The following is a 25608-nucleotide window of genomic DNA, read 5'->3' on the forward strand; positions in this document are numbered from 1 at the left end:
AGCTGGACGTCGAAGAACAGCCTAAATACGGTGGAAAGTGGACGTGGTCTGGATTTCACGTGAGAGCAGAGATGAACCTTGTCACGGATTAAATGTAACTCTCGATCATAGTACGTCGAAGATAAAAACTTCTCATCGATTCTGTAGCGCCACTGTCCATATATCGCTGAGTTTCATAGCTCCTCTTCAGTCTGGTGATCACGTAGTGAAATTTGCGGAAACTGAAGCTTTATGTACTACGACAAACTATTATCCACGACTACATACAGAAACCATCGAAATATATAAACATGGTGATAATTTTAACAGAAATAAGAAGCTGAGAAACTCAGCGATATATGAACAGTGGCGCTACAAAATCGATGAGAAGTTTTTATCTTTGACGTACTATGATCGAGAGTTACATTTAATCCGTGACAAGGTTCATCTCTGCTCTCACGTGAAAACCAGACCACGTCCACTTTCCACCGTATTTAGGCCGTTCTTCGACGTCCAACTCGTCAGTCGGCAAGACTCAGCACAACCAGGAGCACCTCCGAAAATGTCCAACGTAGTTTTGGACGAAACGTCAGGGATAGGAGAGTTCCATGGACCATGGCCATACAACCCGGAAGAATTCTCGGCAGTGGTCACAATGTTTAGGCTCATGAGTGTACGGGCATTCAATCCATGGAGCAGCACACTCAGATGTATATAGAAAAAGCAGGGCCCCGTATGACTGTGCAATAATCAAGATAAATCTCTGTAGTCTGTCATCGCAATATTCAAACAAGATGCCTGTAGTCCCAGATTACGTCATATTTCACGGTCTGCTGCCTACAGAGACGAACTGTTTATCATGGCCTCTTTCAGACGCCATAATTCGTAACCACTGGAATTCTCAGGTGAGCCTTGCTAAGCAGAATATTCATTTAGTGCCGATTTACGTATCTACTGTTCCACTGGCTATACCAATAACAGCGAATAAAGATTGTGTTTAATGAATGTCGCCAGTAAGTCTACATAGCAGAAGTCACACGTCAGTTTATAAATCGTGTCCTGAGTGTAGGACCTCACACAGTAGGTGATGTCAATAGCTCTCAAACATTGCTCCTCAACTACTTTGTTTACAGACAGGGTGCTACGCGAGAAAATTCTTACAAAACTCAAAAGGCATAAAACTTGTTTTTGGTGAAGCGTCTACAGTAAACTAAAGCAAATGTAGCGTTAAGATGGGGAAAATCGGAAGAGAAGGGAATCGAGTATTTTAAGAAATTATTTGACAGAAGGTTGTTGCAAAACAATAAATGAAGAGGTTTTCAGCAGCATCGGGGAGTAAAGGAATATCTGAAGAAGAATAACTACATAGTGGGTAAAATAAAAGAGACCCACACAAGTCGGAAGATTCATGAAAAAGTTACATCGAGCACGCAGAGAAGTTAAATGTCTCTAACTGGTCTCCGGCACGAATCCGCCCGGCGGACTTGTGTTGAGGTCCGGTGAGCCTGCCAGTCTGTGGATGGTTTTTAGGCGGTTTTCCATCTGCCTCGGGGAATGCGGGCTGGTTCTCCTTATTTCGCCTCAGCTACACAATGGCGGCGATTGCTGCGCAAACAGGTTCTCCACGTACGCGTACACCGCCATTACTCTACCACGGAAACACAGGGGTTACACTCGTCTGGTGTGAGAAGTTCCCTGGAGGGGGTGGGGGGTCCACCGGGGGCCGAACCGCACAATAACCCTGGGTTCGGTGTGGGGCGGCGGAGGGGTGAAGTGGACTGCGGTAGTCGTCGTGGGGTTGTGGACCACTGCGGCTGCGGCGAGGACGGAGCCTCTCTGTCGTTTCCAGGCCCCCGGTTAACATACCATACAATACAATACAATGTGTTACTACGGTTTTGTGGTGGTCGTGGTGGTGATCGACCTGAGAGACTTCAATGAAATGTGCTGTTGGTGACTGGGAGGATTTTGAGGATATGAGGTTTGCTAGGAGATTATATTACAAGTCGATAAAGCAATATATTCTCGAAATTGCTGTATGTGCTTAATGCCCATGCAGCTGGAATGACTAAAGAAACTGTACTGACTCAAGGCAGAGAATCACTGCGTGACGTGTTTGTCAGATCCGACAGCGAGTCTTACACTCATGTCTAACTAAATCCTAGGCAAAAATGTACGAGAAACGCTCCGTTAATAATGTCGAAGGCATGCTTTAAAGTCTCGGGCGAGGACCTCTCTAAGAATGTATTTCAGTCATTGTCATATTAGTTTATCTATCACTTTCATATAATTATAAGTTAGGGGAACAGTATTAGCACCCAGACAATTGTTTTCCTCTCCCATGATTCGCAAGTGGAATAAGAAAAGGGAAAATGATGTCGATATCAAACACGGTATCTGTCACCACTCTTGGCCCTCAAAAATGTAAATTCAGAGGTATCAAATCTGATTCCGTTGATAGGACGGCATGCTGGTATCAAACACCACGTCGGAAGCCATTATGAAAAACGATCTGTTTTGCTACCATGTAATTATCTCACATATGTCACGTATCAGTCTGTTCAGCGAAAGTGAGCTCGTTGGCACAGATAGACAAAGGCTGCGTTGGCACAATGAAATGAAATGTCGTGTGACGAGGGCCTCCCGTCGGGTAGACCGCTCGCCTGGTGCAAGTCTTTCGATTTGACGCCACTTCGGCGACTTGAGCGTCGATGGGGATGAAATGATGAGTTGGCACAATGAAACGTGAAAGCCAGGCACTTCGTATGTGATCTAGTCAGGATGAAGGGTGGTTCACAGTTCACTGCACACATACTGACTGCTACGAACGCATGTAAGACATAAACAATTCCAGCGAAGAGGCTTTTGATCGAATGCACAAAGCTAGGCCTGTATCTCTGACGTCGGTCAGTTGAGGAATTTTGGAAGACGTTCTATGCTTCTGTATTAGGACATTTCTGAACGCCGAAAATCTCCTACTGTAGGAACCAATGTGGGTTCAGAAAACGACGATCTTGTGAAACCCAGCTCGCTCTGTTCCCCCACGAAACCTAGAAAGGACTAGATACAGGTTCCCAGGTAGATGCCGTGTTTCTGGACTTCCGGAAGGTATTTGATACAGTTCTGCAATGCGAATGCACGGAGTATCAGCCCAAATGTGTGATGGGATTGAAGAATTTCTATCGAAAAGAACACAGCATGTCATTCTGTATGGAGAGAAGTGCCCGAGGCGAGTGTTGTAGGACCTTTAAGTTTCACAATCATATAAATGAGACTGGATAACGTTGAAAATCCGTAAGACTTTTCGCGGATGATTCTGTAGTAATCAGAGAATTCCCGAAGCTAGAAAACTATAGCAAAATGCAGGAAGACCTGCAGAGATCGACGCTTAGTGTAGAGATTGGCAATTGATCCTCAGCATAGACAATTGTAACAGTTGCGAATATACAACAGAAAGACCCTTTATTGTAAGATTACACGATTGTAAAACAGTCACTAGTCCATCAACAAAGGAAGTAGCTTTCAAAACACTCATTCGACCACTACTTGAATATTACTCGTCAGTATGGGATCCGTACCACATAGGACTGATAGAGGAAATAGAGAAGATCCAAAAAAGAGCGGCGCGTTTCGTTACAGTAAGCACGAAAGTGTCACGGAGTTTGACAACAACTCCTGTAACAGACACTGCAAGAACGGCGTTCTGGATTCCGGTATGGTTTATTGTAAATGTTCAGAGAGCGTACGTTCCTGCCGGCCCGAGTGACCGAGCGGTTCTAGGCGCTTCAGTCTGGACCCGCGCGACCGCTGCGGTCGCAGGTTCGAATCCTGCCTCGAGTATGGAAGTGTGTGATGTCCTTAGGTTAGTTAGGTTCAAGTAGTTCTAAGTTCTAGGGGAGTGATGTCCTCAGATGTTAAGTCTCATAGTGCTCAGAGCCATTTGAACCATTCGTACGTTCCTAGAAGAGTCAACAAATACACTCCTGGAAATTGAAATAAGAACACCGTGAATTCATTGTCCCAGGAAGGGGAAACTTTATTGACACATTCCTGGGGTCAGATACATCACATGATCACACTGACAGAACCACAGGCACATAGACACAGGCAACAGAGCATGCACAATGTCGGCACTAGTACAGTGTATATCCACCTTTCGCAGCAATGCAGGCTGCTATTCTCCCATGGAGACGATCGTAGAGATGCTGGATGTAGTCCTGTGGAACGGCTTGCCATGCCATTTCCACCTGGCGCCTCAGTTGGACCAGCGTTCGTGCTGGACGTGCAGACCGCGTGAGACGACGCTTCATCCAGTCCCAAACATGCTCAATGGGGGACAGATCCGGAGATCTTGCTGGCCAGGGTAGTTGACTTACACCTTCTAGAGCACGTTGGGTGGCACGGGGATACATGTGGACGTGCATTGTCCTGTTAGAACAGCAAGTTCCCTTGCCGGTCTAGGAATGGTAGAACGATGGGTTCGATGACGGTTTGGATGTACCGTGCACTATTCAGTGTCCCCTCGACGATCACCAGTGGTGTACGGCCAGTGTAGGAGATCGCTCCCCACACCATGATGCCGGCTGTTGGCCCTGTGTGCCTTGGTCGTATGCAGTCCTGATTGTGGCGCTCACCTGCACGGCGCCAAACACGCATACGACCATCATTGGCACCAAGGCAGAAGCGACTCTCATCGCTGAAGACGACACGTCTCCATTCGTCCCTCCATTCACGCCTGTCGCGACACCACTGGAGGCGGGCTGCACGATGTTGGGGCGTGAGCGGAAGACGGCCTAACGGTGTGCGGGACCGTAGCCCAGCTTCATGGAGACGGTTGCGAATGGTCCTCGCCGATACCCCAGGAGCAACAGTGTCCCTAATTTGCTGGGAAGTGGCGGTGCGGTCCCCTACGGCACTGCGTACGATCCTACGGTCTTGGCGTGCATCCGTGCGTCGCTGCGGTCCGGTCCCAGGTCGACGGGCACGTGCACCTTCCGCCGACCACTGGCGACACCATCGATGTACTGTGGAGACCTCACGCCCCACGTGTTGAGCAATTCGGCGGTACGTCCACCCGGCCTCCCGCATGCCCACTATACGCCCTCGCTCAAAGTCCGTCAACTGCACATACGGTTCACGTCCACGCTGTCGCGGCATGCTACCAGTGTTAAAGACTGCGATGGAGCTCCGTATGCCACGGCAAACTGGCTGACACTGACGGCGGCGGTGCACAAATGCTGCGCAGCTAGCGCCATTCGACGGCCAACACCGCGGTTCCTGGTGTGTCCGCTGTGCCGTGCGTGTGATCATTGCTTGTACAGCCCTCTCGCAGTGTCCGGAGCAAGTATGGTGGGTCTGACACACCGGTGTCAATGTGTTCTTTTTTCCATTTCCAGGAGTGTATATTGCTTCCTGCTACGCACACGTCTCGGAAAGATCGCGATAATAAAGCTAGAGAGACGCGAGCACACACGGAAGCTTACCGGCAATCGTTCTTCCCTCGAACTGTTCGCAACTGGTTAAGGAAAGCGGTGGAGATATAGTGGTACACAAAGTGCCCTCCGCCACACACCGCGAGGTGGCCTGGTTAGTACAGACGTAAATATACGCAACGAATGTTGTTGCTCTCCTCCTCCCTCCCTCCCTCCCTCCCTCCCTCTCTCTCTCTCCCCCCTCTAAAAAGAAGCTACGACGACAGTTGCAAAGCTAAATCTTCGTGTACATATCCTCTGATACAGGTGGGTTATTGTTATTTGGTGGGTTAGTCAGTTAGTCAGTCAGGTAGGTATGTAGCTAGCTAGCTAGCTGGTTAGCTAGTCACTTGCATGATCAATGGATCATAATTGTGACCTATCGCTATCGTATGGAATCACTCAGTTTTACAGTTATAATACATTTCCTCGGGGTAAAACATGGTAACAACTACACATTCAGAAATTCTTCTATGGAGTAGGGGGAGTCGTCCAGCAGATGTGATTTCAGTTTCTATTTGAATTAATTTTATTACATATTAAATTCTTTATATCAGTGGGTCCCAGATTTATGTGGCTAAATACCTTACTTCCTTTTGTGGAACACTAAAGCCAGATAATGGACAGTGTAATCATTTCTCCTTTTAGTATTACTTATGTATTTACGAGTGTTACTGTTGTTTCCAAATTGTGACTGTTGACAAGAAACTTCATAAGGGAGTATATGAACTATGGGGCTATTGTCAGTGTGCCCAACTGTTTAAACAGCTGTTCAAGATATTCTAGAGAGGACACCACGTACTATCCTTATTGCACGGTTCTGGGCAATAAATACGTGTTGCCTCTATAGCGAATTTCCCATAATATGTCATAACTGCACAATTCTGAACATTTTGTACCCAGATAGTGGTACTCTCGTCTTTTCGTCTGAGGCTGACAGCAAAAGACCCATTTAATGCTGCGCTGTAACTTAGTACGTACGTGAAGTAGCAGGGACAGCAAGTTTTCCGGATGCTACGTAAACCAGGTCTCAAAAACTGTGTCAACAGTTTGATAAGGATAAAACCTCTCCTTTGATCTAATCTACTTGCTGACATTCTCCAAGTTACAACTCCGCTGACGTCATAAATCACTGCTACCTTCGTACTGAGTCTCGGACTCGACAAGAGAGCAGCAACTTTGTCCTCAATTAAGTCTTTAGTCCTACCACGTAGTCGTCTGGAAATAGGTATGTTTCGGCCACACTTGTCCAGAAATGTGGACGAGAGGAGGGTCTTTCACCGCTGAGTGTTGTAATACCGCAGAGAGCGGCCCAAGCTCCTAAGCGTGGGTCGCAGGCTGTTTCGTGAGTGTATTTACTGCGTAACGTTTACCCGGGAGTGCTTACATAACGCGGGCCACGGACGCTGATGCCTGGCGCCAGGTCTTCCAGGCTGGCTCCAGGACACAAATTCTAGCCACGAGCTCCATTACAAACGGCAGCTCATCAACATCAAATGCGACATAGCCTGGAGCCATCACTGACATTAAGAGCTTAGCTGATGAGATAAACGTTTAATCTGATTTGGTCATATCACACCATAAAAATTTGAAACGTTTCGCTAGAACGCTGCCATTATCGTGTGCGGTATATACGACATCGCCCCACGGCCATCTAACCAAGTAAAATTTGCAGTACTTACGCTGTACAGTGAACGACGGCCACTACAGCACGTCTAAGGAAAAATCACGAGAAAATTTCAGAAAGCAAATTACACATTATGATGGCAGGCCAAGTAACTATTACTGAATGCTGCACTACACTTCAAAGTGACACATATGTTTCAAATGGTTCAAATGGCTCTGAGCACTATGGGACTTAACTTCTAAGGTCATCAGTCCCCTAGAACTTAGAACTACTTAAACCTAACTAACCTAAGGACATCACACACATCCATGCCCGAGGCAGGATTCGAACCTGCGACCGTAGCGACATATGTTTCATAGCATTATTTTTCAACATAGTTGCCAGGTCTCCGCGAACAACGGTATGAACATTCTACCACTCTTTCATCAACGATCACAAAGCCATTCGAGAACTGACGTGTAAACATCCGCATCGTCGGAAAACCTTTCTCTCCCCCCAGATGTTCTTTCAGTTTGCCGAAAACATGGAAATCAAATAGTGCAAGATCTGGTGTACCCCATCTCATCAACATCTATGCGGTCTTAGTCAAATTGTTGGCAGTATTTTACTGTGGCTGGACGTGACATTCGTCTTGCCCACAAGAAGAATACTGTCCAGCCTACTTGAACTTTGGGAGTACGTTTCCACTTATAGCTCCATTTCAGTCTCACATTCTGCTCCTGTTATACGTGCCGCTGCGAAACTAAGTCTGATAATGCAAATATAATAATAATGCGCCGCTCTTGTTGCGCAGTGGTCTTAGCGAGGGAGTATATGTGTAACTTACTTTCTGAACTCGCTACATATGTAGGATAATGGGAAGTCCAGTACTGGAATGAAAATACTACAAGGCGATTCCATATAAAATAGTTTATACTAAATAATCAGAGCGCCATTTATGGCTTTGGTGGGCGAATCGGAACCTACCGACCGCCATGTCATCCTCTTCTAGTGAAGTCATTGGGTGTGGTATGGAGAGGCGTGAGGTCAGCGCACCGCTCTGTGGTCAAGTTCCTTGATCCTTTAGAGTCTTACTTCTCATTCAAGTAGCTCCTCATCCCGCCTCGAGAGTCTGAGTACACCCCGGACCAGCCCTGAGACCAAGGTAAAGTCCGTGGCAGTGCCGGGAATAGAACCCACGTCCTTCGTGTAGCAGCCAGACACGCTGACCACTTTACTTTAAAAATATTAGTTTATTTATCGTTAGAACTACAGAGTTTTTTGACACATAATAATAAGATAGGTGAGTATTTAAATAACAATGGAGGCGGAAATTCTAGGAAGTCCTAGAAAAAAATTATCAAATTTCGAAACTGGGGAAAGCGAAGTAGGTGTTCGCGTCATTGAAGCATCCTGAAATATTTACATTTTTCTGATGATATTTTATAATTTGCCTCTTGTGAAGATAGAACTTCAGCAATAATCATAGAACAAGTTTGAAAGTAAGCTTGGAAATCAATTACAATTATACTAAATAATGTAGAAGCGACATATTGTGAAGAAAAAAGTATGAAGTCACAGAACAAAACGAAAATTTGTTAATACGAGTATTTAGTGCAGTTTAAGACGATGCCTAGATGAACAGAAAAATAAACAGAAGAGTAAAACTGGCAAGGAGTGCTTTTGATAAATTAAACAGGGAATTGAAAACTAATTTTTCTATAGGTAAGGGATGTTTGTGATCTTTTTGACATATTGCAGTGAGACATGGACTTAGAATAACGAACAAGCAGATCAGGATACGAGTCGGTGACGTATATATGATTGCAGCGAAGACTAAAATGAGGTGGGTTGGACCTGTACCCCGTTGAAAGGGTGGTACATGTATGAAGTGATTCCTTTGCTAGATTTTACGAAATAAGAAATGACTGCGCTACAACAAAATGGAAGATGGTAGGTCAGAGCAGAAAACGTAAAGGAGCAGCGACGGATGCGTGTAGCTCAAGATCGTAATGCACAGGCTGATGGTGGTGGTGGGGGTGGTAACCTACTTTACATGTGCTACTTACATCGTAAATCCTGAATCGTGTTAGCAGGACTGATGTCAGCGATAGGTCTAGTACAGCTAGGGAAAACAGGAGAGAGAATGGACACTGGAGAGTAAAACTGCACAGAGATTCACAGTCACACCTTGATACTTCGATCGTATGACGCTTGTGCACAATTGTAGTGCTTCAGCCCGTCACTTAATACATAAAGGTGAACATTATTCCTTTTGTTCGTCTTCTATGCTTTTCTATACCATTCATCCGCTAGCGATGAAACTTTACTGAGTTGAAACCACCTACTTCCAACAGGGTTGTGGGTGAAAAGGGTAAGACATTGCAGTATAACTCAGCAACGTGAGAAAGTTTCAACCAAATTTTGTATATACATGAGTCATTATTCGTATAGAACTAATGTGCGGGAACTATACCTCTTTCAACACTACGGGTGCGTGTGGGTGAGAAAAGCCGTGGCCTGTAAAAATATTAGATAACGACCCATATTAGTATCGAATTCATAATTTTCTGGAGCGCTAGGCGTATTGATGACAGCGGCTATAAAGTTCTACCCCTTGGTGTGGGGTGTGTCTATTGGCGTGAGCAAGTACAGTGACGTATCGGCGTATCTCTCTGACGACTGAAGCAATTTCTACCACACTTGGTACACGTATCACTGGAAAAACTCACTGTGACAATAGGACGTAATAGGACGTCTCCGGTATCCCTATGGCTAGAGTGGGAATGAAAAAGTGACATAAAAGCATGACTCAGCAACTCCTGGAGCGATTTCAACAAAATCTGGTGTATATGTGACTCTTAATATGTTATAAGAACACTGTGAGAATAAGATACCCCTACTACAACTAGGAGTGTGGCAGGAATGAGAAAGGATGGCGTAAAAACATTCTAGAACGATCTGGTGATATTTCTTTCCCGTATTAAGTTGACTTGGAATATTTTAAAAGTATGGAGCGTAATCTCTCATGCGTGTTGTCGAATGCTTTAACAGGGTCGCAAGAATGGCTAATGCAGCGAGCTAACATTTATGTCAGCCTGTATACATACACGCGGACGAAGCCGCAGACAAAAAATTAGTTTTTATTTTATAATTTTTCTAATAACAGTTATTGTTAAAGATCACAACCACGCTAAGAAACTATCGCCACACATTGGGACCGATGACCTTTGTAGTCAGCACTAAGTAAATGACATAAAACGTATGTGGGCAGCCGTCTGAAGGTGAACCAGTCAGATTTAAACCTGTAAAGGTGCTATTTATTAAGAAGTAAAGCAATTAACTGCGTTTAGCTGCTGTTTCTACTTTCAGTAAGAATACACGTCTAAGGAGAGAATACTCTAACTACGGGAGTATGAGCCAAAGAACTGCAGAAATGAACAGTCCACTAAACATCAGTGAAAGAGTACATGTTGTCCACTGTCCTGTACCAAGGAGCAACTTCCGTAGAAAGTAGACAGCGCAATAAGAGATGCCCGTTTCTTGCCGATGACACTCTGAGAATCTTCACCGTGTATGCATACTTACTCACTTACTTGATCATTGTACTATGTATATTTTACATTTAACAGTATTATCAGTATTAGCAACGCTTGTGACAGGAGTAATAATCATAATGCTATCAGGAAATAGTCATAGTCAAGCATAAGGTTGTCTACAGGGGAGGGTAATCCGTCCAATGCTGCTAAACTGCTTGAGCGAAGTAAATTACCGGCACAGTAAAGCGCCTCTTCTGACCAGTGTCATCTCCTGCTCGAGCTCCAGAAGTCCTCTTCGTTTTTCTCTGGGTAGTCTCTTGCGTCATAAGCTGTGTGAGGAGAATACGATGAGCTGTGTACGAATGTAATGGCTCTCCTTGAACGCAGTTGCACCTTGAGTTTTGTGTTGCAGCTGCAAACGTACATAGGTCAAGGGAAGAAATGTGTTGAAGCTAAAAGATATTTATGTTAAGTGCGGAACTATTAGCCAAGCAACTAATGAGGTGCTTTCAGACTGCCGTGAAATGTTCTGCAGCGTTTTGTTTTTCAATTTACGCAAGCAAATTATTTTACGCGAACGTATTGTCTCCGACTCATTCAGAACCGTGGGAGGAATTAATGACAAGAGTTGTACCACTTCGAAACCAAGTAGATACAACAAATGAAGTTTTTAATGTGGTATAATCACCTTCTTACAGTTACTGTTATCTCTTATTACCATATTAACAATCTATAATTCAGATATTTCAGAATACTTCGATCGATAACTGAGTGTTGGATCTCAGGAAACAATATCTGGAAGAAATTCACAGCTCTTCTCCAACATACATTATTATAGATCTTATGTTGCAGTAAAGCGACACTCAAACTTACGCCATCTCCATTTGTACATCAATGATTTTCACACCAGCACACTTCGTAATAGGTGTTAATTGTTTTCAGTCATTGATCACGTATCCTGCACCGATAAATTTGCGACTCTAGTATGTGTTAGGATTTGTGACGACGGCACGATCATGATGCATCAAAGCCTACAGGTATGGATGTGCCGTATGTTGCCGCCGACCGGACAGGCGCAGTCGTGTTGCAACGCGACCCACATTCGCGGTCCGGTCTACAGTTTCACCCGGGCTGCACTAACTGCCTCTATGCGCAGCTGGCTGAGGCTTGGATTAGCTGTTGCACTCGCCACACTGATGTCATTTCACGCACTTATTGCCTAAGAGTAGCTCAATAATGACTCAGCGTTTTCGAGACGAGAAGGCTCTTAGATCTGTGTACATTCTCTGCAAGCTATTGCTCAGTGCATGAAAAAAAGTACAGCGCGTCGATAGTCGCGTACCCAGTTTGATGTTTCTTATTTTGTCTTTCTGACAGTCATAATCTAGTCCTTCTCTAATGATCTTATCGTCAACAGGACGTTGAAACTTAATCTTTCCTTTCTCTCAAACCCAAATATGTGACAAGAGTGTGAATTGTTCTAAAGACTACCTGAAATGTTGTTTTTCCAAGATAATTTTTCCTTGATCACTCCAACTTCACAACACTGGGTAAGGTTAATTCTACAAAACGTATTAACAATGTGGCAACTATTAGGAGCTTGACATTTATGCTGTAATATGACATTGCAATATTTTCGCGTTTAAATATTTCTTCTGCATTTACAAATATGTATGGCGTTCTTCAGGTTACTAACATTATAAAATTGTTTCCATATAACATTTTGGATTTCCTTTCTTTCTTCCACAAACGATAGTTTCCAGTAGAAAACAGCGCTGTCGGATAATGTGCTATTTCTGCTCAGTTTGGTAAATGGTTTGTGTACCAAATGTGTGCATTAGTTGTAGTATTGTACAATCTTAGAGCAACTGGTCTTGCAGTCGTTTCTAATGTGACATCCTCCTAAACATAATGTACTGGGTGACATATGCTGCGGAAGTTACTGAATCTGTCAGATCTTGGATTTTGGTCCACATTATGAAACAGACTCCGTGTCCCAACTTTTGAGCACGCCTAACAACTCTAAATATAAAGCTTATTCATTGCAAAAACTGGTAGAGTACGCGAAAATTCCGAAATGAGTTTCCAAACGCGTCCATGGTGGCAACCACGAAAGTTAGGATACAGTGCGCCAAGAGGTCGCGATCAGCTGACGAACTAAAATGACGCCTCAGCACATGACCCACCTACAGGTTTCGGAAAGACTCAGCCGCACGGCTTCCATTGTTATATCATTGCCACCGTGCCGCTACTTCCTGAACTGCACCCTCTCGCCGACTGTCTGGCCGCAACTTGTCTTGTCGCTCCAGTCGGTACTTTGTTGACTTGTGCTGAAGCGTGTCTTTAATTTATTACGAGCCTTAAGCTGGTACTTTTGATGAATAGAACTGTACTTTTGATTAAAGTGTACCAACCTTGTTCATCATGTACACCGCTTGAAAGAAAAAGCGCCGGCCGAAGTGGCCGTGCGGTTAAAGGCGCTGCAGTCTGGAACCGCAAGACCGCTACGGTCGCAGGTTCGAATCCTGCCTCGGGCATGGATGTTTGTGATGTCCTTAGGTTAGTTAGGTTTAACTAGTTCTAAGTTCTAGGGGACTAATGACCTCAGCAGTTGAGTCCCATAGTGCTCCGAGCCATTTTTTTGAAAGAAAAAGCGAAAACCTCAGAAGGGGAGGAGGAAACGCAATGAAAATTCACAGGTTGAAAGAGTATGTAACTTTATTTCAATGATTAGAGGAGCCAGGCAAATTTACAAATAACTTGGAAGTATGAGTCCACTTGTCAGTATGACGTTGCACTCCCTCTGGAATGGCTGCGTGCGCTGATTTGATTAGTATCGGTGTCAAAAAAACCGCTGTATCATTTCCTGAGGCAAGCTGACCCACAACTCTTCTAACTGGTCCTACGTATCCTGGATACTAGCGCAGAGATAGAGCTAACGACCGAGATGGTCGCATAAATGTTCTATCGGCGATAGGGCTGGCAAAGTTGCTGGTCTCGGGGAATACCTCACCACCATGCAGACAGCTCACTCACTCACTCATTCATACATACACATATACACACACACACACACACACACACACACACACACACACACACACACACGCACACGCACACGCACACACGCACACCGTGTCTGGGTGAGCATCGTCCTTTTCAGAGCGAAAAACATCAATATACTGTCGCATCAGAAATGACGCATAAGAACGCAGGATGTATGTGACGTATGGAAGTGCCTTCAGAGTTCTCTCAAACATTATCAGCCGCAGCCTGAAGACATACCCAACTGCTGCTCACATCGTTACGCCAGGAGTAAGGGATCTCTGCCTCTCCACGACGTTGGGTCACTGCCATACTCACCGACGTTGGTCATGCGGGAAAGTGCAGAACTGCGATTCGTAGCTGAACACAATACGACGCCATTCATCAGCAATCCATGCTTCCCTGTCACGGCAACACTTCAAAAATTGCAGCTGTACTGCTGTGGTGTGAAAGGCAGCTTGTGCATGGAAAGGTATAAGGGGCGTTCAAAAACAAACGAGCCGGAGGCATAATTACAGAAACCAGTACCTGTATGTTAGAAGTATTGACCCTGGCTATTGAGACACTTGTCCCACTGTGACATAAGGCGGTGAATGGCTGTCTCATAAAATTACTGAGGCTGCGATGTTAACCAGTTCCGCACGTACAGCTGGACGTCGTCATCCGAGGTGAATCATTTGCCGCTCAGAGCCTTTTTGAGGGGACTAAAAATGGCGTAATCACAAGGAGATAGGTCCGGACTGTATGGAGGGTGGCCGAGAACCTCACATTTGAATTTCTGCAGGAGTGCCGCGACTGTGTCGGCCGTGGGAGGCTTTACACTATCGTGGAGCAGAATGACCCCAAGGGTGAGATTGCCTCGTCGTTTTGATTTGATAGCTTGGCGAAGAGTGGTCAAGGTTTGCGAGTAACGCTGGGCATTCACTGTTGTCCCGTGCTGCAGGAAATGAATCAGATGAGGCCCATCTCGGTCAGAGAAGAACGTCAGCATAACCTTCCCTGCACTCGTGTGGATGGGCTTGGCTTTTTTTGGTGGTGGTGACCCGGGATGCTTCCACTAGAGACTTTGTCGTTTTGATTCTGGTTCGAAGTGATGACACCATGACTCATCTCCAGCCACCACTCCTGGCAGGAACGCATTCCATTCCCAAGCATAGCGCTGCCGATGAGCAAGACAGTGGGCCGTTCGACATGCCTCCTGCCGTGGTTGAAGACTGAGGGGCATCCATTGGGCACACACTTTGCGCATGTGCAGTCGTTCCTTCTTGATGGTGTGAACACTTCCGACGCGACCACGGCGGCTATGGCTTTCACTGTCACTCGGCGGTCCTGGGTGATGAGTGCATTCACCAGCTGGACGATGTCATCGGTAATGCAGTGTGGTGCTCCTGACAGTGCATCATCGGCTAACGACACCCGTGCGTCCCTCATGCGCTTGTGCCACGCCTTGATCCTTGCAAGGGACATGCAGTGTTCTCCGTACACTTGTGACATTCGTCGATGAATGTCCGTTCCTCCTACTCCTTCCGCTGTCAGTAAACGAACAACACCTCTTTGCACTTCTGTTGACGCCTCCATGTCACTATTTGCAATGTGACTGGCAGCGTTGGATAATTGATACAGACTGCTGCTACCTCTGTATAGTCACGTGACGTGCACGTGTGCCCTCTAGCGACGGGCTATGAACTTCCACGCTCTGGTCGGAACCACACCTCGTTACACACGCCACGATATGACCCTCCTGTCATCGGTTCGCGCATTCGAGACTCCGGCTTGTTTCTTTTTGAACGCCCCTTATAATTCATAGTATCTGACTAATGTTGCGGCATGACAAAGAATGTTGCAGGGATTACTTGTTCTTGGATGGCAGGTGCAAATGTGAAATGATGTACTCAGTGCACTATGCGACGACTAATGTGGAAACCTCAGCTACTAACTTGCCGAACTTGGGGATTACATCCCTCCACTACTCTCCACATCCACAAAACCCAGATGGGACCCATCCTCTGCCATGCAAATGTTGCTTGGATCTCCGCCCCACAAAAGGCCTGTAAGTCTCTCCAAATACTCCAATGCCATGCACTCCGCCTCGCTTTCTGCATCCTTTTAACTTCACCCACCTAGATCCTTTACCATCTCATCAAATTCCCACACCACCTCACCCACATAGAACACCTCCGCATCTCCTACACTGTCCGCAAACTAGATTCCAATCACCCCATTGTCTCCCCTCTGATCACCAACCCTGGTATGCTGCTGCGCCTTCACAGATGTTCACATGTGTGTGAAATCTTATGGGACTTAACTGCTAAGGTCATCAGTCCCTAAGCTTACACACTATTTAACCTAAATTATCCTAAATACACACACACAGGGAGGACTCGAACCCCCCCCCCCCCCCCGGGGATCAGCCGTACAGCACATGACTGCAGCGCCTGAGACCGCTCGGCTAATACCGGGCGGCTGCGCCTTCACAAACACATCCCGCCGTCCCTACCATTACACACACTCCATATCTTACCCCAATGACACTTCAACCCACTCCCCCTCCCAGACAATATCCGCCCTCATATTTATCCCTCCTACCGACTTTAACTCTTCCCCACTTATCCCACTCCACATCAGGACTCCCCTCTTTCTTTCTGTCTCCATCCACCCCATCCCTTTCCTCTTGCAACCATTACCCTACCCACACGACATACTAATCCTAACCCTCTGTCTTACCCACCGACTATATTTCCCGCTATCCACCTCAGCTCCTACCTCTCGTCTCCATAGTTTTCCCTCCCTAACAGACCCTTTTCTTTCTACCCATACTCCTCAACCCTAGGGAACATACTCTCTCTTCCGGCAATACCTCTCACCCTAGCGCAAGTCCTTCAGTATGTAAGTGAAAGTGCAGTGCTCGGAGTTTTTATCAGAAGAATTTCACCCTTCTGCGAGGATTTTTTTTAACTGTCAGTTCCTATGTAACCGATTTTCTGCAAATTGGAACTTCTAACACCAGTTGTGATACCCCTAAAAATTGCACAGTCCAGTCAAGATACCAGAACGAGGTGCTCAGCGGAAGATAATATGCAAATTGTCAAGTATTTGTTGTATGTTCAATATTGGGAATTTCTTATCTACTGTAGGTTTTTCAGTTTATCAGCGTATCATTTTGCTGCATTTTACAGCTCGTAAGTCCTTGGGCCTTACAGCAAGTCTTAGTGTTTAGAGTGAAATATTTCACGAAGATAGAGGGAAATTGTAACAGAAGTCACGGAGAAGTATGGCGGCACATCAGATCTTCAGCCCTTGTTGGCAAAGTTGAGAAGAAAATGGAACGGAAACAGCACTGCGCAAGCAGACATGGACTTGTTGCTTTGGAGGAAGGTAAGTGAATCAGATCAGAGGTAGCTATCTGTACGAATATGTGATGACACAATTAAATACACATAATACATATTTAAATACACTCACTTTTGGAACATGAAAACACAGTATAAATTTTATTCGTATATTTGTAAATTTCAGTTCACAGCGGAATTCGAGATATTTGAAAGCAGTCGCCAGTATTCTGTGAATGTATCCAGTAACGCCGTCTGTTAGAAATGCAAAGAACTGTTTGCACAAAGTTTTCATTTTCCTATATGCAGAAACCCTTAAATGCTGATATTATTCTTGTGATTAGTTCTTTCAAAAGATTAATAATGTAGAAACCATAAATATGTAATGAAAGCAAATGCAACGTGTATAACGAATTAAAATGGCTGCACGGGAGCTACACTCGCTAAGCAGAGTTTTTATTTTTGTCATAGCTTTGAGCACAATTAACGTCTGTGGAGTTTGTTGTGTGATATGCTCGACGCAGAGCAGCAGCAGCAGCAGCACGGGTCTGTGACGATAAAGGAATGCACAAGGGAAATTAACTTGGAACATGGCCATATACGGCAATATCAGAAGAAGAAGACCACTAAGGAATCATTCATGTGATATTGCCATAAAATGAACGATGAAAGACATGAAGGCTATGTACCGCTAAAACACGACAACTAAGACAACAACCAAGATAAAAGGCCCTTTTCATTGTAAAGTACTTTTTCCCAAGAAATAAAAATCTTTTTACTGTAAATGTAGGCACCATCTTCATTTAAATCAGTAAAATGGATCCGGGTGTTAACTTGGTTATTTTTCTAATCCACTTTATAAAACATTTGGCACTGAATCAAACAGATCATACTGCACAGTATTTTTTGTACATACAGTTATCTTGCTTAATTAATAGTTCAGTTGTATACTAGGGTTTCAAAAGCGATATGGCGGTAGTATCGCGTACAGAAGGAAAAAAAGGCAGTGCATTGGCGGAGGTGTCATTTGTACTTAGGTGATTCATGTGACAAGGTTCTCGGCGAGATTATGGCTGCACGATGGGAATTAATACTTCGAGCTTAGAATAGTAGTTGAAACTACAGCATGGGACACTCCATTTCGGAAATCGTTAGGGAAAGCAATATTCTCAGATTCACAGAGCCAAGAGTGTGCCAAGAATACCAAATCTCAGACATTACCTCTCACCACAGAAAAGGCAGTGACCATAGGACTTTACTTAACGCCCGAGATCAGCGATGTTTGCTTAGAGTTGTCAGTGCTAACAGACAAGCAGCTGTGCGTGAAAAAACCGCAGAAGTCAATGTGGGACGTACGACGAGCGTATACGTTAGGACAGTGCGGGCAAATTTAGCTTAATGGGCTGTGGCATTTGACAACCGACGCGAGTTCAAAAAATGGTTCAAATGGCTCTGAGCACTATGGGGCTTAACATCTGAGGTCATCTGTCCCCTAGACTTAGAACTACTTAAACCTAACTAAGTACATCACACACATCCATGCCCGAGGCAGGATTCGAACCTGCGACCGTAGCGGTCGCGCGGTTTCAGACTGAAGCGCCTAGAACCGCTCGGCCACATCGGCCGGCTAGGTGTCACAGTGTGAATAGATATTTTGTATACTATGACTGTAAGTCGCTGTGTAATCTAAAGTGACACAAGCAATACAGTTTGAAGACTTTCACTAACACTCCTGTGCTGTATTTTGTTTATTACTAATTTCAAAATTGTCTGTTTTTGAGCAAAAAAACAGTAATTTTCCGTGTACTTGAAATTTAGTTTTAGCACGGCGTTGGGTAGTCCGATACCAAAGGTCACATTTTTGCATAAATCGGCACTACTAAATTATATAAAATGCCGACAGTCACGTTATAAGCTGAAGCACGACCGTGGGCGTGGCGGGTGTTTTCAAAGCAGCAGCTGCTGGATTTCCAGCCGGCCAGCGGTAAGCGTGCTCCACAAGGCCACGTCCTTCCACCGCAGCCTTCTGCCGCCACAGCGCACTAATTCCTCCGTAAACACTGCTATCTACTTTTTGGTAAGGCACCAGCAAACACACCTGTAATGACAGAAACGGGGGACATCAAAGCCATCGACGCCGTGTCGCGGGTTTGTTTCAGTTCTCATTGTGTTGAGGATCGATGGGGACGCACGGCTGAGCATCCGAGAAGGGGCAGAACGTCTGAAGTATCAAAATATACATGAAGCGACATATACTGAAGCACAAAATAGGCTTATTTTCTGTCTGTCGATTGCTCTTTTTATTACTTCATGACCGATTTCAGATCTGTTAAACAGTAAAAATAAATGACAATTGGGTTCAAATCCTGCGTTTACAGTGGTACATAGCTACTATATTTCTATACAAAAACTGCTATAACATACAACATAATTTGATAGAGAAAAAAGGTATTTAGCTTTGTAATACCGCAAAGACAGAATTAGAACTCAATTTTCATTTATTTTTATTTTTTAACTGATTTGAAGATGGGTGACATTGCCCGAAACCGGCCATGAAATAGTAAAAAACATCAATCTACAGAGAGGAAATCAATCCATTTTTTATAAATAAGAATCGAGGATAACACCCCGCGTGAAACACATCCAGTTTTGATAAAATATAATGAAGTTCCAACTTTTTTTTTCGTGCCACTTGCGACAAAACACTGAATGTCTACTTACGGCGTCTGTAGTAGAGGTGCGTCATCACTAAAACACAGGCAAAAAACTGCAAAGAGATAAACTACAAGTATATATTTCATGTTTTGTGGTTTCATTGCAGTCGTTAGGCCTAGATGGCAATGATGATCATATGGTATCGTGGCTTTAGCCTCGAAACTGATTACGGCAAAAGATTTACTTCCTGTAATATTGTCAACAAAAAACCCATCAAAAATTTTGGTCTGAAAAATGAGAGGTCAGGAACTATGTGAGTCTGATACAAAAGAGAGAGAGAGCACCAAACGTTTCTCAGCTTGTATTGCAGATTTATATGGAATCTGTAAAGTTGCGAAATTCACAACACACAATTTCTCGACACGTTCTCTCTTAACCAGCAACGAATTCGCACATGGACTTGCAAACAGACAATTTTAATAAGAGACTAGCAAATACAGAGGAAAATTTCAAAGAAATTCGTGAGTGTTTGTCATTGGAAACCAGCTGTATATTGTGCTGTGTTCAGTTGACCTGTTGATCGGAAATAAATAATGTCACGTACGAACCACACACGCACATGAGTACGTCATATGTACAACAGAGGCCATGACCCTTCTTGTTATATAATTTGTTGTTGCCCAGCTGCACTTCTCTAGGGTAGTGGACGCAGCCGAAGTTGCAATTCCTTAATGGAACAGTTAAAGAATTAGGACCGCACAACCCACACGACTATAAAAAAGTGAACACATTTTCCGTTCTAACACGTAACTAGAACATATTATCAATTCTCGGTGTTGTTCTCGATCAGTGAATAAGGCTATAAAGGACAAAGACGATCCATTGCAATTAGCAGCTGGGTCGCCATTATTTTGATTAAAGTTAAAAAAATAATTTTCTCGATCTACACAGCTGGAAGTCCAGTGCACACTATATTTTAAACACAGATACCAAACTACGGCTTATATTTTCACAGATACTGTTTTCTCTGTTCTTAAAACACACGTTTATATTTCTGGTGAAGTGTTCACTGGCTAAACAACGACCTTACAAAAGAACTTCCTCGCAGCATGATTTACAATGGAGCGAAGTAGTGAAGTGCTTGAGTCGTGATTCATTTTCCGGAGGAACATAGTTCACTTCGCCCATACCGAGGAAGGGTCTCCATTATTTCATTAAATCAGTTCAGGAGAATGCACCGTTGTTTCTCCAAAAAATAAAAAAAAATAAAAGAAAGGCCTTACTCCTCCTCCTCATCATTTTCTAACTAATCGAGTTAGCTGCTCATATCTACTAATCTAAATATCGACGAAACGGTGCATTCAAAGTCAACGGATGGAAAAAGAAAGTAATGGTAATACGAAAAACGTGAAACAAATTAAAGTCAGTATAAAAATGTATCATGTCAGAACTGACCAGGTGAAAGAATTCTGTTATCTCGGTAAAATAATCACAGAGGACAATAGATATTTCATGGGAATAAAGAGAAGGACTGCACTGGCAAAACAGATGTTTTTGAGTAAAAAAAAAAAACATTTTCACCAGTAAACATATGATCCTATGTGTCAGAAAATCCTTTGGAGAATTGCTTGTAATGGAGTACGCTGCTATATGAAACTGAACCGCTTTGGTTGGATTGTAAAGGAATCGACCTGAAGCTGTTGAAACGTGAATATGATGGAAAATGACAAAAGCGAGCTGGACGGAAAGGAAAACCAAACCTGGAAGTCTTAAGGGCAGTCAGCGAAGAAGAAGATTACTAAAGAAATGGAAAACAGAAAAATAAAATTTATTGGACACGTCGCCTACTCATCGTTAATAGCCCGAAGGCAAACGACTGGGAAAGGGAGGAAGAGGACGGCCCAGGAAGAGGTATTTGGAAAACATTGAGAAGAGGATACGTCTAACAATATCTTTTGCAAATACGCTTAAGAACAACTGTACTTAAGATTGTACGTTTTATTGTATTTCTCACTTGTATGAGGTTTCTTAAGCATATTTTATCTGATGCTGATTACTCAAAACGCGTCATAAATAAAGCTTTTAGCGATCGAAACGCTTCCACGGAATTACTGCATACCTACGAAACATTTTATTACAGTAACAGCAGACTTGGCTCTAAGATTACGTAGTTCGGTCACTTTGTCGATACTGGTCTGAGGTAGCAGTGGTGACAACGTTTGAGGTGACGTTGCGAAGAGGGGCGAAGGGTCTGTATGGTTTATTGAGAAACATTCATCACTTGCACAAATGATTAGGGACGCTGAAGGCGTAAAAATCGTACAAAATAATTGACACTTTGCTGAGGTGCATCCCAAACATGGCACGCAAAGCGTTACGGAATGATGACGTCGAGATGACGATTATCCATCAACGGTGACAGAATTAGGCTTCTTGCCAGAATATACTTGGACGTCACCTTCGGTTACTTTTTCACTCTGCCCTACCGTGGGAACACTAGGCTTCACAACGGCAACGATCTCTAATCACAAGCATCATATCTTCGAAAGATGAATGTGAAGCACAGAGGACGGAAGAAGCAGCGAACTTCTCCGTGCGCATCGTGCCTCTTGACATGTTCTGAACCAGTCATGGACAAGCTCAGTGCGTGACGTTTCTCAGTAATTTCAAGCATGAGAGCACACGACGACTGCTCGACTGCAGGGACAGCTTGTGGAGGTACTTGTTCACATGAAGTACGCTTTAGGCGCGCCTACCTTCAGCTTGCTGGCTCCCATGGCGTTGCGCGTAGCGAGGCTGGCGTGGCGCGGCGTCTGCTAGCGGGACTGGCTCGCGCGCGCGGTCGCGGGCGCCTCTTATAGCGAGCAGAGGCAAACCCACTGCCGAGCCTGGCCTGTACTGGGTTGGCGCCGCGGCGCGACCGGTTCCCGCGGTAACCAGCCGCGGCTACAGGTGCCAAAGTCTGCTCTCAGTCTGGCATCGTTTACCATCCCACTGGACTAGAGGGTATTCACTTTCTGCCAGACAATCTGTATCGGCCCATCCCAAGGGCTACTGCCTTACCGAGGGTATCTTCAGTAACGGGTGGGAGTGTACGCATTCTCCAATGAAGCTGATGGCTACGCTGGTGGTAACTCAGCTACCGACAGGGCTACCCTGGCCGGACAGGCCTCAGCAGAGTGGAATACTTGTGTGGATTGACACTTCTGCGGAGAGATATCTGTTTGTAGAGCCTGGGGATTTTGCTGCGATAAACGGCTTTAAAAACTTTGAGGTTCGCCGATGACATTGTAATTCTGTCAGAGACTTAGAAGAGCAGTTGAACGGAATGAATAGTGTCTTGAAAAGAGGATATAAGATGAACATCAACAAAAGCGAAACGAGGATAATGGAATGTAGTCGAATTAAGTCGGGTGATGCTGAGGGAATTAGATTAGGAAATGAGACACTTAAAGTAGTAAAGGAGTTTTGCTATTTGGGGAGCAAAATAACTGATGATGGTCGAAGTAGAGAGGATATAAAATGTAGAGCGCCAATGGCAAGGAAAGCGTTTCTGAAGAAGAGAAATTTGTTAACATCGAGTATAGATTTAAGTGTCAGGAAGTCGTTTCTGAAAGTATTTGTATGGAGTGTAGCCATGTATGGAAGTGAAACGTGGACGATAAATAGTTTAGACAAGAAGAGAATAGAAGCTTTCAAAATGTGGTGCTACAGAAGAATGCTGAAGATTAGATGGGTAGATCATATAACTAATGAGGAGGTATTGAATAGAATTGGGGAGAAGAGAAGTTTGTGGCACAATTTGACTAGAAGAAGGGATCGGTTGGTAGGACATGTTCTGAGACATCAAGGGGTCACCAATTTAGTATTGGAGGGAAGCGTAGAGGGTAAAAACCGTAGAGGGAGACCAAGAGATGAATACACTAAACAGGTTCAGAAGGATGTAGATTGCAGTAGGTACTGGGAGATGAAGAAGCTTGCACAGGATAGAGTAGCATGGAGAACTGCATCAAACCAGTCTCAGGACTGAAGACCACAACAACAACAACAACAACAACAACAACAACAACAAACGGCTTTTCACTGGTAGCATACAATCAGATGACAAAAGTCATGGGATACCTCCTAATATCGTGTTGGACTTCGTTTTGCCCGGCGCTGTGCAGCAACTCGATGCGGCATGGGCTCGACAAGTCGTTGGAAGTCTCGTGCGGAAATACTGAGCCATGGTGCCTGCATATCAGTCCTCAATTGCAAAAGTGTTGCCGAGGCAGGATTTTATGCACGTACTGATATCTCGATTTAGTCTACAAATATGCGATGGGACTAATGTAGGGCGATCTGAATGGCCAAATCATCCGCTCGAATTGTCCAGAATGTTCAAACCAATCGCAAACAACTGTGGCCCGATGGCGTAATGGTATCCATAAAAGTTGCTTCGTTGTTTGGGAACGTGAAGTCCATGAATGGTTGCAGATGGTCTCCGAGTAGCCGAACATAACCATTTCTCAGTCAACGATCGGTTCAGCTGGACCAGGGTACACAGATCACTCCATGTAAACACAGCCCACACAGCTCGCGCAATGCCTTGACGACGAATTGAGTCCATGGCTTCGTGGAGTCTGCGCCACACTCTAACTCTACCAACAGCTTTTACGAATTTAAAGCGGTGCTCATCTGACTAGGCCACTGTTCTGCAGTCGTCTGGGGTCCAACCGACACGGTCACGAGCCAGGAGGGGCGCTGCAGGCGATGTCGTGCTGTTAGCAAAGGCACTCGAGTCGGCCACAAATGTGATGCCATAGCCTGTTAACGCCCTAACTCATACGTTCATCATATGTCCCACATCGATTCCTGATGTTATTTTACGTAGCGTTGCTTGTCTGTTAGCACTGACAACACTACGCAAACACCGCTGCTCTCGATCATTGACCGAAGGCCGTCGATCACAGTGTTGTCTGTGGTGAGAGGTAATGCCTGAAATTTGGTATTCTCGGGACGCTTTTGAAACTGTGGACCTCGGAATATTGACTTCCCGAACCATTTCCGAAATGGAATTTCCCATGCCTCTGGCTCCAACTACCATTCCGAGGCCAAAATCTTGTTAATGTCCGTCGTGCGTCCATCAACACGTCGCAAACATTTTGACACGAATCATCTGAGTATAAATGACAGTTCCGCTAAAGCACTGTCCTTTTATCCTTGTGTACGCGACACTACGCGATCTGCATACGTGCTTATCGTTTTCCCATGACTATTGTCACCCCAATGTATTTAACTAACCTAAAAGGCGGAAGGATAACAATGAACGCATGATTGAATATTCTCCCTGAATTCTAACACGTAGATAATATTAGACCCAATGAAATCTTTGCACAGCAATAATTAATGAACTCGGGCTTGCTGCTCACAAACTCAAAATAAATTATCTTTTCCTGAAATGCTCTCTATTTATACAAGCATCTTAAAAATTATCCTTCATTATCAGGTTACACATCATGGAACATCTCTAACAGAGATCTCTGTGCGGCACATCCGCTATACAAGCTGCTCGTGCCGCGTGGTCTAAGGGCGCCTTGACTCGGTTCGCGTGGCTCCCCCCTCGGAAGTTCGAGTCCCCTCCCTCGTGTGTGTGTGTGTGTGTGTGTGTGTGTGTGTGTGTGTGTGTGTGTGTTTGTTTTGTCCTCAGTGTAAGTTAAAGTTGGATTAAGTAGTGTGTAGGCCTAGGAATCGATGACGTCAGCAGTTTGGTCCCATAGGAACTAACCACAAATTTTTAAATTCCAAGCTGCTCGTTCTTCCACGATACAATACTCTCTCTCCACGACTACTCAAGACTACAATTCGACTCCACTGTTATCTATTTGCTTGCCAGATCTGTACTCAATAATGCAATCTCTGTAAACTAGACACTGTGCGTGGCCTACTTGTCCATCAAGTTTAAGTGGCAACTTTCCGAATACACTTGTAGTTTTCATTGTATT

The 25608-nt window shown here is 44.6% G+C and overlaps 1 protein-coding gene across 4 annotated transcripts in view; it reads right to left on the minus strand.

Moving 5' to 3' along the window:
• The window catches only part of LOC126198541 (solute carrier family 2, facilitated glucose transporter member 1-like), a 556822-nt gene that overhangs the window by 226509 nt on the left and 304705 nt on the right, over positions 1-25608 (minus strand). The window contains exon 1 of one of the 4 annotated variants that reach the window (XM_049934946.1): positions 22381-22504. The exons of the other annotated variants lie outside the window; for them this stretch is intronic. Coding sequence (XP_049790903.1) covers positions 22381-22401 — 21 coding nt within the window. The 5' untranslated portion in view covers positions 22402-22504. Of the gene's footprint in view, positions 1-22380; positions 22505-25608 lie in introns of those variants that run through there. 4 annotated transcript variants of the gene reach the window in all.

The sequence above is a fragment of the Schistocerca nitens genome, chromosome 8, assembly GCF_023898315.1.
Source record: "Schistocerca nitens isolate TAMUIC-IGC-003100 chromosome 8, iqSchNite1.1, whole genome shotgun sequence".
Taxonomy (NCBI): domain Eukaryota; kingdom Metazoa; phylum Arthropoda; class Insecta; order Orthoptera; family Acrididae; genus Schistocerca; species Schistocerca nitens.